Genomic DNA, 16383 nt, shown 5'->3' with positions numbered 1-16383 from the left:
TTCACTCATGATTTGGCTTTCTGTTTGTCTGTTGTTGGTGTATAGGAATGCTTGTGATTTTTGCACATTGATTTTGTATGCTGAGACTTTGCTGAAGTTGCTTATCAGCTTAAGGAGATTTTGGGCTGAGACGATGGGGTTTTCTAAATATACAGTCACGTCATCTGCAAACAGGGACAATTTGACTTCCTCTTTTCCTAACTGAATACCCTTTATTTCTTTCTCCTGCCTGATTGCCCTGGCCAGAACTTCCAACACTATGTTGAATAGGAGTGGTGAGAGAGGTCATCCCTGTCTTGTGCCAGTTTTGAAAGGGAATGCTTCCAGTTTTTGCCCATTCAGTATGATATTGGCTGTGGGTTTGTCATAAATAGCTCTTATTATTTTGAGATATGTCCCAAACCGAATCCAGCAGCACATCAAAAAGCTTATCCACTATCATCAAGTGGGCTTCATCCCTGGGATACCTGTTTCCTTTTGTTTATTAATTGTGACTACTAGAAAACTTAAAATTACATATATGGCTCATGTTACACTTTTGTTAAACAGTGCAGCCTTAGAACAGTGTTGTGGAAGTGAATGCAGTGCACTTTGAGCAATGGTTTAGCTTTGACTTTTTGTAGTTCTTTGTTTATTTGGACTCAACATTTGATGGCTATTTCTTCAACGGCAACAATATATTTTTTAAAATGTTAGCCTGACATAATTCTTATAATATAGTAGGAGATTGTAAAGGTTTGGTGAATTAATCAACTAGTGAAAGAGTTAGATTTCACCAAAAGATCTTCTCTGGTTGTGATTGTAATGTAATTGGTGATCTTCATTAAAGGTGTGCTACTATGTCCTACCCCCGGGGCTAGGCCTTGTGAAAGATGACATGTAGTCCCAGATTTCAAGAGGATTACAGTTAAGTTAGAGTGACAAATCATACCACACAAGAGAGATGATGAGCACCATGTTGTACAAAGAAACTAGAATGTGGTAGGACTTCAGAGGAGCCACATCAGTGGAGGGAGGCTTTTCAGAAACTCAGCACAAAAACTGAGTCTTAATGAAGGAATGATAGGGTTTGTTTAGGTCACAAACTGGTAACCACCTTTGTTTCACCCTCACAGTTATTAAAAAAAAGCCAGAATTTTGAAATTGTGAAATTACATATAAAAATCTGGATTTCTGAGTTTTCTTTAAAAGTTGGAAGATCTGTCAGCCTTGGATCTCATCATGACAATCAGCTATAACTCAGTAGTAGTTGCGTTTTGTGGAAAAGGCATGTTCTTTGCAGTTTGATACAATTCCCACCACTCTATATTGTCTTATACTCAGCATATTTCACGTCTTTATATTACCTGTCTGGCCCCATAGGCGAGGCATCCTAGGCAGAGGAAATAGTATAAACAGAAGCTTGGAGAAGAGAATATGTAGGGAAGAGTACTGTCAAAGCCAGCTAGAGTGTCTTCTTGTGCTAGTATATGTGGCCACAGTAGAGACACTAGTCTGTAATTTATAGTATGGTAGTGGATGTAGGAAGAGTATACAAATACATTATATTGTCTTCATGTGCCGTTTACTCTTGCTACACAACTGTGCCAGATTTGAGAATTCATTGTGTCAGTGACCAAACTGGTCTTCTGCCTGAATGTGAAATTGAAAGGTATATTTAATTAGTTGGCTGGGTGAGAATGGATTTACATGGTACTACCCTGAGCAGTTGTAGTCAAATTAATTGTTCAGCTGTTTGATTTAATTTTCAATTATAACCCTAATTCTTACTTGTTTAAATCATCAGATCTTTTTGTAAGGTTGATATTGTGTTCCTGGAAAGGTATGGCTGAAAGCCAAAACTGTCACTGTGGCTGAAGCCTACACTCCACCCTTGTGACATAAAAATTTGTTGATATTAGTCCCTATTTTTGGAGCCACCAAAGGACCCTAGGACTCATGGTAGTGGAATTTGTCTGGATTTGCCATACTCAATATGCCTTGTATAAAATTTCCTGCCTTAAGTAGAAAGTATAGATGTTGAAATACAAGCTATGAAGCAATCCTAATATATAACCCAATACTAAGAAAAAAGTATTCACTTTTGTGACAAGATATTTTATCGAGAAATGGATGTTTAGTAGTAAAAGTAGATGACTAGAAGTTATTGTCTAAATGTAGCAAAATATAGTAAAATTTCAGTCAAAAGCAATAAACCTATTTGTAAAATTCCCACTTCTTTGGTGGTATCCATGTCAAAATGACAGTTCATATCAATTGCCTAGATGTTTTAGCTCTAACATATCAAAATGATACATATAGCTCAATTTTGGACTGAATGAGGCTTTTATTTGTATAGGTTTGCAATAGTCCAGTGTAGTCTATAAGACCTCTACCTATGCCTCCTCTTATTTGTACTGGGACATAAACCATATTTGGGTGACTAAAGCATACCAGATCTCACAAAATTACCATAAATAGCTGAGCAGTGCTACCTTCAGGTAAACAAAGTAACTAGGGCTTTAAAATCTTGCTCACCATGATAGTTTTTTTTCACTTGTGCATAAATTTTGACATGAGAATAAAAAGTCATCACTTTTTACCATATGAGTGAGAAAAATGAATAGTAACAGGGCTATTACTGTTACTAAGGGATTGGTATACTGTTATAAGGGATGGGTAGCCTTATAGTAGGGAATGTTCTTTTGTAAGTAAAAAAAAAATAAATTGTTTTATTTTATTTTATTTTTTTACTATTTCGGCCCAGGTGGAAAAGGATGGCATTACCCAAGAAGAACATAGCTCTTGGCCTCCAGATCCCTTTTGGCATTTGGCTTGTATCGGAGGTTCTGATGGGAAAAGATAGGGGAAGCATACATTTTCCTTAATTGCTGTGTAGTCACAAACTTGCAGCTGGCTGTGCCTAATCAGTCAAGAAGCCAAGCCAAGAATTCCATCCAAACGGAATGTCTGAAAGTGTAAACTCTTAGTGAATATAAAATTAATTCCGTCTAGAAAAATTGGCAGGTCAGGAGAAGTCAGGTTAGGAAAGGAAGTTTTTAGAAGAAAATGAAGCTGAAGTCAAAATGTGTGTGGATTTTGGCAGTTCTCTCGCTTTCTCCTTTGCCCTTCATGGAGAGGTCTATATCTCAATATACAGATCTAGGTACTCCTGCTGAGATATGAAAATAAAGAATGAAAGGGAAGTAGATTCCTCCCTGACCTTGCTCTGTTGGGGAGTGTTCAGGTTGATACAGGGGTTATGTGAAGAGTCAAGTTTTACATCTTGTCTGAATTTTGAGCTGTTGAGATTTCAGCACATTGGGGGCTGGGTAGAGTTTACCATTGTCTTGGAACTTTGTGATAGTCTTCATAGAAGGAGCTTAACTCTGGGCTAACTCAGCTGTAATATTTAGTTGATCAAAGACTATTAAGGTGTAATCTTTAGTTGATCAATGACTATTAAGGGGTAGAATGTTGGGAAGTAGTTAAGCTTAATTTTTATTGGCAAGCAAAGTAAAATAAAGCATAATGTAGTTGTAGAGAGAGCACAGGACCAGAAAATATAATACCAAGATTCTTGTCCCTGTCCCTATGTACCTCTCTACGTCTTTGTTTCCTAATTATAAAATAAGGATGTTGGAGTTGAGGGTGGGGGCACTCCTAGACAATACCAAAATGTAACGGCTAGCTCTGGATTGCTTTAATTCTAAGAAAGGCACATTTGGAGGTATGGAGAATATGAGGAACCTGTTGATTTATATGTCTTCATGTGAAATAAGTCTACTGGTTCAATTGAAGATACAGAGGTTCAATTTTAAAGGTTAACACAGATTGCAGGTAACTCTTCCTCTTGTCATTCAACTGTGCAGTTCCCAGCCCTTTCCTACCAGACTTATGTGTGCAAGTTCAAAAATCAAGGAATAGAGAATTTGACCTATTTAAGCATCAGACTCATAAATTATATATAGGCATGTGATCTGCTCACGCTCTACTATTATTGCTTTCTGGGATACCCTCTGCCATTAATCTTATCTGCACAAAGAAGGATGCCATTCAGCATAGTATCACAAAAAGAGCCACTCCTGAGAGTCAGCAAGGTGGGATGCTGTCCTAGGTCTGCTATTGATTTTTTTTTAATGTTAGATTTTTATAAACAATAATCTTGTAACTAAATAATTGACTAGCTGTATGACACTAGGAAACTTATTTCATCTTTTTTTTTGGTCTTACTTCTTTGTCTATAAAGTGAGAGTCCCAGATTAAATTATGACTGGCATTCTTTCTTGCCCCCATCTGTAATTTTAATCCTCTCTAGGAGGTGGAAGCACCTTTATAATTTTTTGGTGCTACATGGTGGTTAAACAAGGTACCAACCCTGAACTAAAAAAAAAAAAGTTCAGAAGGGTAGGGAAAATGAATCAATCTCATGTTTACAGGGTTCAACTCATATAGCTATTTTCTTAGGAATAAAAAAGAAAATTCAGATAAACTCTGTGCCAAATCATGAGTATTTTGGTCATAACTTTTCTTTCCTAATCCTTTCACAGAGAGGAAGTTGTGCCAGTGTAAGCTTCCAGATTACCTCAGAGGTCCAAAGTGGGAGGTCCTCAAGACTCTCCTTTTCTTCAGGGAGTCTAACTCCAGCTACCTATGAAAACTCAAACATAGCGATTTATGAGGTAAGATATTCAACAGCTGTCTAATCTATTGCTTTCTTGGATTTTAAAATGAGGCAATGATTTAGTAATTAGTCTTTGGGTAAAAATACTGGGGCTTTTGGCAAGTCTTTCCAGTTTGGTGTCTGTGTTTGCTTATGGACTTGTTTGGTTGACATTCTTGGCAATTATTTTCTTCAGCAACAAATCTACTTATTTATAACTTCACTGATCTTTCAACTCCATGTATTTACTATGCATGTAGAAAAAAGTTCTTGAGACCCAAACATTTAAATGTATCTGTCACTCCAGAAGATATATAGATAACAATAGAAGAAATGACTCCCTGAGTCTATTGTTTGTAATGAGATGTCTAGAGATATGCTATGCTTGTGCACGGCAGGGTTTGGGATACGCTTCTCTTCAAATTCTAGTTGTTTTTCCTGTACTTGTTATCCTCTGATATTGAGACTTTAACATTTATTCAGTTATTTATTTTTCTTCACCTGTTCTGCCTCTTGGAGTAACAGGTTACTTTCTGCTGCTGAAAATAGAAATCCTTTTTATTCCACTGAGGTTTCTGTCTTTCAAGCTTTAAGAGGCCACCCTTTACCACCTGATCTAAGATACGAGAATTTGGCAACCAGAACAAATCTTGCATCAGAGAGATGAACTGTTTCTTCTCAGCAGGAATGAGTTAAGCAGAGGGTAAAAGGGAAACTAGACTGCCTTTCTGTTCCTTCTAAGTGAGGCCTTCTCAGTGTGGTTTCCTTGTTTTGTTTGAAGATACTCCCAAGAGCAGCAAACACTCTCAACTTCAACAGTAACTACAAAGAAAGTCCAAAACAGGACAGAACGAGTTTTTAGATTGTCAACCACATTGGATTTTTCAAGTGAATACTCTTTTCCATTAGATAAATAATTGACAGGGACCTTGCTGTGGTTTGAATGTGTCCCTCTCAAAATTCAGGTGTTGAAACTTAATGGCCAATGTGATGGTATAAAGAGATGGAGCCTTTAGAAGGTGATTAGGCCATGAAGGCTCCTCTCTCATCGATGGAATTAAAGCCCTTATAGAAGAGGCTTCATGCAGTGTTTGGCTAATTTGCCCTTCTACCTTCTGCTCTGGGAGGACACAGCATTCCTCCCTTCTGGAGGGTGCAGCAACAAGGTACCACCTTGGTAGCAGAGAGCAGCCCTCACTAGACAACCAAACCTATTGGCACCTTGATCTTGAACATCCTATCCTTCAGAACTGTAAAAAATAATTTTCTGATCTTTATAAATTACCCAATACTAACAGACTAAGACAGAAATTGGTACTAGAGCAGTGGATTGTTACAAAAAAATACCTAAAACTGTGGAAGTGGCTTTGGAACTGGGTAATGGGAAGAGGCTGGAACACTTTTGAAGGGAATGCTGGAAAAAGTCTTGATTGCTGTGAGTGGAATGCTAAGGGAAATTCTGGTGAGGATTTGGAAGAAGAGATGAACTGTATGGAAAGCCTGGTTCTTCTTAGAGATTGCTTAAGTGGTCATGAACAGAATGACCACATTGGTAAAAATATGTACGTTAAAGACCATTTTGAGGAAGTCTTAGATGGAAATGAGGAACGAAGTTGAAAAGAAGCCATTCTTTTTATAAATTGGCAAAGAACTTGGCTGAATTATGTCCATGTTCTAGGACCCTGTGAAAGGTAGAATTCGTGAGCAATGAATGAGGATTTTTGGTGGAAGAAATCTCTAGGCAGCAAAGCATTCAGGGTGCTGAATGGCTTTTCTTAACTGCTTATAGTAAGATGCAAAAAGTGAGAAATGACTTAAGACAGAATGTATTTTAAAGAAAACAAGGGAAACAGAACATATAGAATTGTAAAATTCTCAGCCTTGCCATGTGAAGAATGAAAAAGTATGTTTAGGAGAGAAAACCAAGAGTGTGACCAAAAAAAAAAAAAGTTTGATAAGGAGATTGGTATGGATAGAAGGAAGCCAGATGCTATTCATCAAGATGGCAGGAGAATGGGAGAATGACCCCAAAGACATTTTAGGGATCTTCAAAGCTGTCATGCCCATTACAGGCCCAGAGTGCCGGGGCCTTGAGGGTCGAACTGGTTTCAAAGTAGAGACCCAGGACACTGATGCGGTCCAGGGCACCTGCGAGATCCCAGGGCTTGCCGCCTGGGGCTGACTCAAATCTCTGCTTCCCATATTTCAGTGCAGGGCTCTTTGGCCTTCCCAGTTGTGACTCAGGTGGTCCAAGGTGTGGCTTGGCCTACTGCTCTGGAAGATGCAAGCCATAAATCTTGGTAGTATCCACGCGGTGCCAACTTTGCAGGCTCTCAGAGTGCAAGAGGTATGGAGGCATGGATACATCCATCTAGATTTCAAAGGGTGTCTTGTACAGCTTCAGGACGCAGGCACAGACTTGCCACAGGGGCAGGGCCACTGCAGAGAGTCCCCACTAGAACAATACCCAGTGGAATTGTGGGGTCTGGGCCACCACAAAGAGTCCTCACTAGGGCAATACTCAGCAAAACTGTGGAGTCAGGGCCACCACAAAGATCCTCCACTAGCATAATGCTTAGTGGGGCTTTGGAACATGGCCACCCTTGACACTCAGATCTGTAAAGCCACCAGAATGCAACGCCAGTCTGGGAGAGCTGCAGTCATACTGACTCCAACCTGTGAGAGCTGTGGCATGGGTTGCACCCAGCTAAGCCATGAAGGTGGAATCCACTGGGGCCTTGGGGGCCCAACACCCTCCCCAGTGTGTCTGGGAATTGGAACATGGAGTGAAAGATTATTCTCAAGACTTAAGACTTAATGTTGTTTGTTTTGTTGGATTTTGGACTTACTTTGGACCTGTTACCTCTTTCTTCTTGCCTACTTCTCACTTTTGGAACAGAAATGTTTATCTTGTGCATATCCCACCATTGTATTTCGGAAGCACATGATTTGTTTGATTTCACAGATTGATGTGATGATATTAAGATGTGAGGACATTAAGAGGTAATTAGGCCACACGGGCTTCTCCTTTGTGAATGATATTAAGGCTCATATAAAAGAGGCTTAATGCAGCCTTCAGCTAGCTTGCTATTCTGTATTCTGCCATGTGAAGACATAGTGTTCCTCCTCTTGGGAGAGGATGCAGAAACAAGGCATCATCCTGAAAGCAGACAACAGACCTCACCAGACCACCATACCTGCTGGTACCTTGATCTTGGACATCCCAGCATCCAGAACTGTGAGAAATGTATTCTTCTCTTTATAAATTACACAGTCATAGGAATTCTGTTATAGCAGCACAAATGGACTATAGGCCTTCAACACCAACATTGGCATGGTGTATGTTTGTTCAGTCTATGTGAGGGCTTTGACTTAAATTAGTGGCAGGAAACCTCTGGATCTTGCCTTGGACTTAATTCAATCAAAGAGGAGAACTGCTTCAAATGTAAACTTGAGGTGTTGGGGAATTGTCAGCTCTGCTCTCTCAAAGACCTAAGACAGGGCAATCAGATGACTTTTGAATGTCAAATGGAATGAGCCGATGGCTTTAGAAATGTATTGACACCTCTGGGATTCTGAAGTAAATCTCCATAACCTTGGCTTTTATCTGTAAAATGAAGGGTTGAACTAAGTTCTCAATCTTGGTTGCTTACTGGAATCTCCTTGGGGAAATTTAAGAAATACCTGCTCCCAGGCCCCACCCTCAGCAATTCTGATTCAGTTGGCATGAGGTGGGGCCAGGTATTGGTATTTTTTTAAAGTTCTCTGATATGTGCAGCCTAGGTTGAGAATTGCTTGTCTAACAGAACTCTAAGGCTTTTTCTGGCTGAATATGCTATCATTCTCTGATTCTGTGGAATAATTTATGTGTTAAATTGTGGTATGTTTTACTTGGTGGGGCTGGAAGGTTATAGTGTAGAATTGAGAAGGGGAAAAAATAAACATCTGTATGTAACTGGCCTTTAAGAGTCTGTCAGATCTTTTCTCATTTTGGAAGGAGGCAGAGAGCTAAGTTAGTTCCCAGAATGACTATTGGTCAGTCAGATCATGAGTATTTCTAAATGATGTAGGCCAAATGGGGACTTTATTTTTACAAAAGGAGAGTGTTATGAGAATAATACCTACACGGTGAAGTCAATATTAGGCCGATGGCAGGGTATGAAGGAAGGCAGCAGAGGCTAGAAAACTGGCCTGACTAAAGAGGACTGACTAAAGAGGTTAAAGAGGACTCAAAGAGGGAACATAAGCCAATCGAATTAACAGATGAAACAAAGAAGTAATGTGTCTTCTGAAACAGTACTCTATTAGGAATGTTTTAAAGAAGACTCATTGTCTAGTTTCTGTTTAAAATAAATCAAATTTTCATAAGAATTGTCATTGGAAGACCTGGAATTTCCAGATAAGGTGCCCGGAGTAGCAGATATAGCAAAAGACAGGTTTCCCTAGGACATGTCATCACGTTGTACTACACTCACACAAATTCACATTTTATTGTACACACAGATGCATAACCTTTGTAATTGTTTGGGAAAATCAGCCCTTATTTCACAGATAGCCTTTGAAATGTGAAAGGAAAGCCAGATGAGCTGACTGCCAGGCAGAAAGAGCTGTGAATGGCAGATGCAGTGGGGACTGTCATGATCTGCTCTAATAGTTACAGTCTGGGTGAGATGGGGTGTGGCGGGCAGCAGTGTAACCCTGACACATTCAGAGAGAACCCACTGAATTCATCTTCCCTCTTCATTTTCTGACTACTTTTTTCTCTTCGCTTCTCCCTGTATTTTCCTCTTTGTCTCATCTTTCTCTCTCTCCATTCATCTCTCTTTCTCAGAGCATTTTTTCTGTCTTCTCACATTCTATATCCCTTGTAGCTCTCTCCCTGCCCCCTCCCTTCCGTCAACCATCTTTTCTTTCTTATCACAGAATCGCAGATCATCAGAGCTAAAAAATCATCTAGTAAGTCCAGAAATCATCTAGTAAGTCCTAAGGAATCATCTAGTAAGTCCAGCTTTATCAGTGAGGAAACTGAGGCTCAGGCAGATTGAGTGGCTGTTCTAAGGCCACCCTTGAGTTTGAAGCAGAGCCAGGTCTAGTATCTAGTGGTCTTTCCCCTTATTAACACACCATGGCTTTAGTTCAAAACTGATGGACTTTAAATTGCTTCTAAAAAGTTTAGTGAATAGAGTTTGATGTTTCTTGCTCTTAATTAAAAAGTGAGTGATGAGTGAAGTATTTTATCATTCTCTCTTAAAAGAAAAAAACAAAACAAATAGTGCATGTGTGGTGAAGATAAAACTTGCCCATTTCCTCCCTTTTCCTCATTATTCATGAAGTAGAATGCACACAGACTCAATAAAAATTTGCTTACAAAGTTTGTGAGAATTATTTAAATCTTAAAACAAACACACACAAATCTCCCAAACCAAAGAAAGCCCAACGAGTGGAAAGAGCAACAAAGTAGGAGATGGAAGACCTTGGGTCAATTTGTGGCTCTGTTACTACCTAGTTTTCTGACCTTGGGACAGTCACTTAATCTCTTAAGTTTTCAGTTTCTTTATCAAAATATGAAGGGATTGTGTTACGGATACCTATGACTCTTTCCAGCTCTCACAGTTGTTGATTTGGCATGAAAAAGCTCTGCTTAGCTGCTCATGGCACTTAATAAGCCAGACAGAAGGCTAGCCCATGTTTGCAATAGGGCTAGCTCTAGGAAGAAGGTATCAGGTATCAGGTGTGAGGCGGAGACAGGACTGCGAGTACTGATGTTCAGGTTGTGTACTGCAAAAGGGAACTACATCTAAGAGGGTAATATTCACATTGTAACATATGCCAACTTATGTGTGAGTGGTACCAAAGTGGGCACAGAGATTCTGGCTTCCCAGCCTAGTTCTGGAATGAGGTGGTAGAAGAGCCTTCTTACATCTACATCTATACTGGCACTCCCAGCTATGCACATACAACGTCACTGGTAAACTCATGTGTAGCTGGGTATGTACTATCTTGACTATGTTCCAGAAGTTTCTTGAGGTTGCTTTTCTCTCCTGCCTAATATTCTCAGAGGACTAATTTCGACTTCTCACCCCCACTCCTAAAGCCTGACTCCAAAGCTGACAAAGAGGCCTCACTGGGCAGATAGAATTTGGTGCTGTGCAGAGCATCCATGCTGCTAGTGGAATGTGCTCCCTGGTGTCTGGGGGATGTGTCCATAAATGAGAGTATGGTACATGTATGTATACAGCCAGGATGTGCTGCATAACATCACAGGGCTGCCACAGGCTGTATGATAATATACTCACAAAGTTAAGATTTTTTAAATTTGAGAGAAAATATCCTTTCTTACTAGCACAAAGGTGCCATAGTGGCTAGCAGTGACCATGGGCTCAGTAACATAGCTGCAAAGGTGCCGGGAAGGCTTTTTTGTTCACCAGTCTTTCCCACACATTGGCTGATTCCATAAATTTTCAGTTAGAGTTTTATTCTTTAAGCTTAATATTTAGCCTTTGGTCCCGCTAAAGGGCAAAGTTCTCTGAAGGGTAAAACTTCAAGCTTGTGTCAGGCCCTCCTGACTTCTGTGAGTGAGTTTTAGATCCCTGACTGAGAGCAGATTTTGACGAAAGAAACTTAGTAAGAGGTAAATGAAGACAGTATGAGTGAGGAGAGTTCCATAAATACGAGGAAAAGGCAAAGGCTGGGATGGTGGGTCACAAACTTTCACCTGTATTAGAGTCGTGTGGAGGGCTTGTTAAAACACAGATTGCTGGACCTCACCCTGCTACGATTTCTGATTTCGTTAAGTGTTGGGTGGGGCTTGAGAATTGGCCTTTCTAACCAGTTTCCAGGTGATGCTGATGCAGCTGGTCCAGGGACAACACTTGGAGATTTACTGGATCAAATGCTTTGACCATTCTGCTGCAGGCAGGCACTGATCGGGGACTACCCTTCTGAACTCTCTGAGCACTGAGCCTGGACAGTGCAGTGTTTTGTTTTTTTTTTTTTCCAGCTGCTGAAGGTCTCTGAGGGCCATTTCTTTGTTAAAAGACTTTGAGCTCCTTGGCTAGTAAATGCTAATACAAAGTGCTGGCAAGTAACTCAGAAGCCTGCAGCTTCCATTAGCCTTTACCTCTGGGAGGTTTCCAGATGCAGTGCCACAGCCGGATATATTCCTTAATAAGAGAGTGGTTACACTCTTTTTTTTTTTTTTTTTTAGACAATGTCTAGCTCTTCGCTCAGGCTGGAGTGCCGTGGCGCCATCTCCGCTCACTGCAAGCTCCGCCTCCCAGGTTCACGCCATTCTCTCTCTCTCTTTTTTTTCTTTTTTGAGACGGAGTCCAGCTCTGTCGCCCAGGCTGGAGTGCAGTGGTGCCATCTCCGCTGACTGCAAGCTCCGCCTCCCAGGTTCACGCCATTCTCCTGCCTCAGCCTCCCGAGTAGCTGGGACTACAGGCGCCTGCCACCACGCCCGGCTGATTTTTTGTATTTTTAGTAGAGACGAGGTTTCACCATGTTAGCCAGGATGGTCTCGATCTCCTGACCTCGCAATCCACCTGCCTCAGCCTCCTAAAGTGCTAGGATTACAGGCGTGAGCCACCGCGCCCGGCCCAGTTACACTCTTATTTTTGGACTTTGACTGCACAGTGCCCTCTGCTTTATTATCTCTACTTGATGACAAGTTGGTGCAGCCCGAAATGGAATCTCCAGGCTATAGGTAATGGATGTGAAAGCACTTTGAAGAGTAGAGAGCATTGTGCAAATGTAAGGCATTATTACTATTATGGAGAAAAAGAATCTATATTGATATTTTTTTTAAAACAATTTGGGTTGGACGGAAACTAAATAGGGCTTTATAACTGATGAATCCTTGAGGCTATGAACATAGAAAAAAGTTATCTATCAGGCACTGCTGTTGAAGTGAAAACAATCAAATAGTTGTTGTTTTGAACTTGACAGAAGCCTTAAAATAGCAATTTTTTACTTAATAAGTCAGAAATAGACTTTTGGAAGACTCTAGATTACTCACATTACTATGGCAGTACATTGAGCATTCAAATAAAAAAATTTAATCTAGATTTAAGCCAAATGGATTATGACTAAAGCATAAGACAACCCCCCTCCATACACACACACAAATGGCCTGTCCCACGAGAGAAAAATGGATCAAGGTAAATGCAGGAAACATTTGCTGCACTACATCTCCCACCCTACATTTCCCTCCACAGACGCCTCAAGGCAGTGGGAATTGCAACCACTAACTATCACCATTAATCGCGGGGAACCTGGTGCTATATCACTTAACTATGAAAAAGTGAAATGACCTAGCACTTCCTGCAGTTAGTTAAGAAAGGCTTTGCAAAGAGTGGTATCATTCCGTTTCTGGAGTCTACATACTTGCAATTGTTTCCCTGTCTTGAGTAACTGTAATTTTTAAGTTTAACTTCTGTGCATGACCTCATTTCAGCTCAGAATACAGAATGTCTGTGAGGTGGAGGGTGGCAGAGAAGGAAAATGTCTATTTGGATTGCTGGTATAGGTATAAACCCTTTATGTGGAAGGGACATTTTTCTAAAACTCCTGGCAACTAAGTTTCATCACTATTCACTCTCCTCCTATTCTTTCTAGGGTGATTGGGTGTGGCTGAAAAAGTTCTCCCCTGGAGATTTTGGAGACGTTAAGTCCATCAAATCAAGAGCAAGTGATGTGTTCGAAATGGTACGAGAAACCTTCGTCTATGTAAATTCCCACTAAAATAAATCTGTTCTCCAAAGTAACTAACATCAGAGCTGTTTAGGAAGACCCCTTAACAAATCAGTGCAGGGAAACTGCAGGGTTGCTAATGGGTTGGCATGATCATATCATGCAATGGCAAAGGTATGTGCTCTGGAGTCAAAGAGACATGAAGCACTCAAATCTCAGCTCTACCATGTAAGAGCTGTATTAGCTTGGGCAAGTCATCTAAACTTCCTAAGCCTTAGTTTCCTTATTTATAAAAGGGTTATATTAATGTCTACCCTTTAGGTTGGATGAGGATTTTAAGAGACAATACACGTAAAGCATCTTGCGCATTTCCTGGCGCATAGCTTCTTTATCAAGTGGTAGCTATTATGATTATTATCAAGTAAATATCCCATCATCATTCCAAATCTTCATTTTCCAGTCACCTGGTAATTTCTATTTGAAAAGTGGTTATTTCCCTAATCCCACTAATTATGTTCAAGGAGTCCTTCGATGGCTTGCTTAAGAAAGCAGCCTGTAGATAAGGCAGGGATACTGATGATCCTTCCTAAGCCATTTAAAAATCTTGGCTCCTCCTTGGACTGAGTCCATACAAGACTTGTGAATACCATCTTGGGTCCCTTCAGGTTATTGAAAGTGGGATTTTAAAAGGCAATCATAGATTGCTCTACATTTATGAAGTGAGCAATTTCAAATCATTCCAACAAATCTGAATGAGGCAACTACTACTTCCAGAGCACTGAAGAAGTGGGAAAACAAAGGAAATGGAAGATATGTGGCCTGTGGAAGATAGGACATGCCCTATAGGTTAGGAAGAGATGTTACGATTTGGTATTTTTCTTTCTTTTTTTTTGAGCTGGAATTTCACTCTTGTTGCCCAGGATGGAGTACAATGGTGCGATCTCAGCTCACTGCAACCTCCGCCTCCCGGGTTCAAGGTGATTCTCCTGCCTCAGACTCCTGAGTGGATGGGATTATAGGCGCCCACCACCACGCCTGGCTAATATTTTGTATTTTTAGTAGAGACAGGGTTTCGCCATGTTGGTCAGGCTGGTCTCGAACTCCTGACCTCAGGTGATCTGCCCGCCTCAGCCTACCAAAGTGCTGGGATTACAGGCGTGAGCCACCGCGCCCAGCCAATTTGGTATTTTTCTTACATGTGATTGTAATGCCTGGAGATGAAGGCAAGATAATGAGACATGAGTCCAGAAGGGGGATCAAGGTCAGAACTAAAATAGACAATTCTACACTGGTTTGGTAATCCAGGATGCTACGCAGAAATCTAGATCCAAATTATGGCGCCAAAAAAGGCCAAACCTGAGACAGCTGATACACTAGAAGTATTGACCCAAGGTAGAGTGTGTCCATGACATCTTTTTTGGGGTAGCTTTTAATTTTGACATAATTTCAAACCTACAAAAAGCTTCAATAATAATTCAAAGATTCAGCAATTGTTTACATTTTGCCTAGTTGCTTTTTATTATCTATTTATATATTTATGCGCATTATTTTTCTGAGCCATTTGAGAGTAAGTTGTAGACCCTATGCCCTTTTACCTCTAAACACTTCAGTGTGTACTTCCTAAAAACACTACAGTATAATGATCAAAATCAGAAAATTTAACATTGCTACAATATTATTATCTAAACTACTTCCCATATTCTAATTTTACTAATGGTCTTATACAATACAGCTAATATTCCCACAGGTCAGTTTCCAATCCAATCTCACACATTTAGTTTGCTGTCATATCTTTTTAGTTGCTTTTAATCTGTAACAGTTGCTCAGATTTTCTTTGTTTTTCTTCACCTTGATATTTTTGATGAATTCAGATCAATTATTTCATGGACTGTCCCTCAATTTTAGTTTGCCTGTATTCCTCAAGATCGATTTAGACTATGCATCTTCAGCCAGAATACTACAGAAGTTATGTGTCTTTTTCAGTGCACTTTATCAGGAGGCACTTTATCAGGATGATGTTGATCATCCCATTATTGGTGATGTTAACCTGATTACTTAATTTAGGTGGTGTCTGCCAAGTTCCTCCACTGGAGAGTAACTGTTTTTATCTGATTGTAATTAATATATAACATTGGGGGAGATACTTTAATCTATGTAAATATCCTGTTCTTCATCAAAGTTTTACCCAATAATTTTGACATCCATTGATAAATGTCGTATTCCATCATTGTTTCTGCATTTACTGGTTGACATTTTATTATAAGAAAGAATCTTCTCTTCTTCCTCATTTATTTATTCATTCATTTATTTATATCAGTGTGCACATATGGGTTTTTATTTTATTCAATTAGTATCTATAATATTCATATCAATCCATCTATCTATCTAAAACCATAAATTCATACTAAACTCTCTAATTCTAATCCAGTGCCACAGGGTTAATTCTGTTTTTTTTTTTTTTAACTTTTCCATATTTGTAATTTCCTTCTCTGACAGTGAAAAAACTGCCTTCCCATTATCCTCATGACATCTCTTTATGTGTTTCCTTCACTGACTTGTGTGGCCATGTCAGGTATAGAGTGTAACTCAAACTTAGAGAGAAAGCCAGGATTTTCTAGAATTTACCATGTGGATGTGCTTTAATGCTTTTTAGTTGAATGCTTTTTGGAAGCTGGAGGTGGATCTGATCATACTGTCACTGTGAGTCCAGCACTGCCTTGACTGCTTATGTGTATTCATGACCTTAAAACGTTAGGGCTGGGTACCAGGATCCAGATGGAAAGCAGATCTTCGTGAGCCAGATATAGAAAGGAGCAGTGCACAATGGGATGGATGTCCTTGAAAAACAAACAGCTGGAGTCAGAAGGCCACAGAGCTGATAATTTTCAACATCTTTTAAGATCACAACTTCTGCAAAATTGTGTGCAGGAAAGTTAGGCTGTATCTCTTAGTCTCATGTTCTTCCCCATAATGTGGAACTGATTGGCATATTCCCTGTACTCCTCTAAACGCAAATGTAAAGTATCCTGAAGTTCTTTAAAGGAAATTCT

At 39.9% G+C, this 16383-nt stretch overlaps 1 protein-coding gene across 1 annotated transcript in view; it reads left to right on the top strand.

The window, feature by feature from the left end:
• Window positions 1–16383, top strand: part of GUCY2F (guanylate cyclase 2F, retinal) — a 105593-nt gene that overhangs the window by 29999 nt on the left and 59211 nt on the right. Inside the window, 2 exon segments of the mRNA XM_032756413.2 lie at window positions 4530–4661; window positions 13259–13348. Coding sequence (XP_032612304.1) covers window positions 4530–4661; window positions 13259–13348 — 222 coding nt within the window.

Source organism: Hylobates moloch, unplaced genomic scaffold (genome assembly GCF_009828535.3).
Source record: "Hylobates moloch isolate HMO894 unplaced genomic scaffold, HMol_V3 SCAFFOLD_7, whole genome shotgun sequence".
Lineage (NCBI taxonomy): Eukaryota > Metazoa > Chordata > Mammalia > Primates > Hylobatidae > Hylobates > Hylobates moloch.
This window is presented reverse-complemented; position numbering and strand designations above follow the sequence as displayed.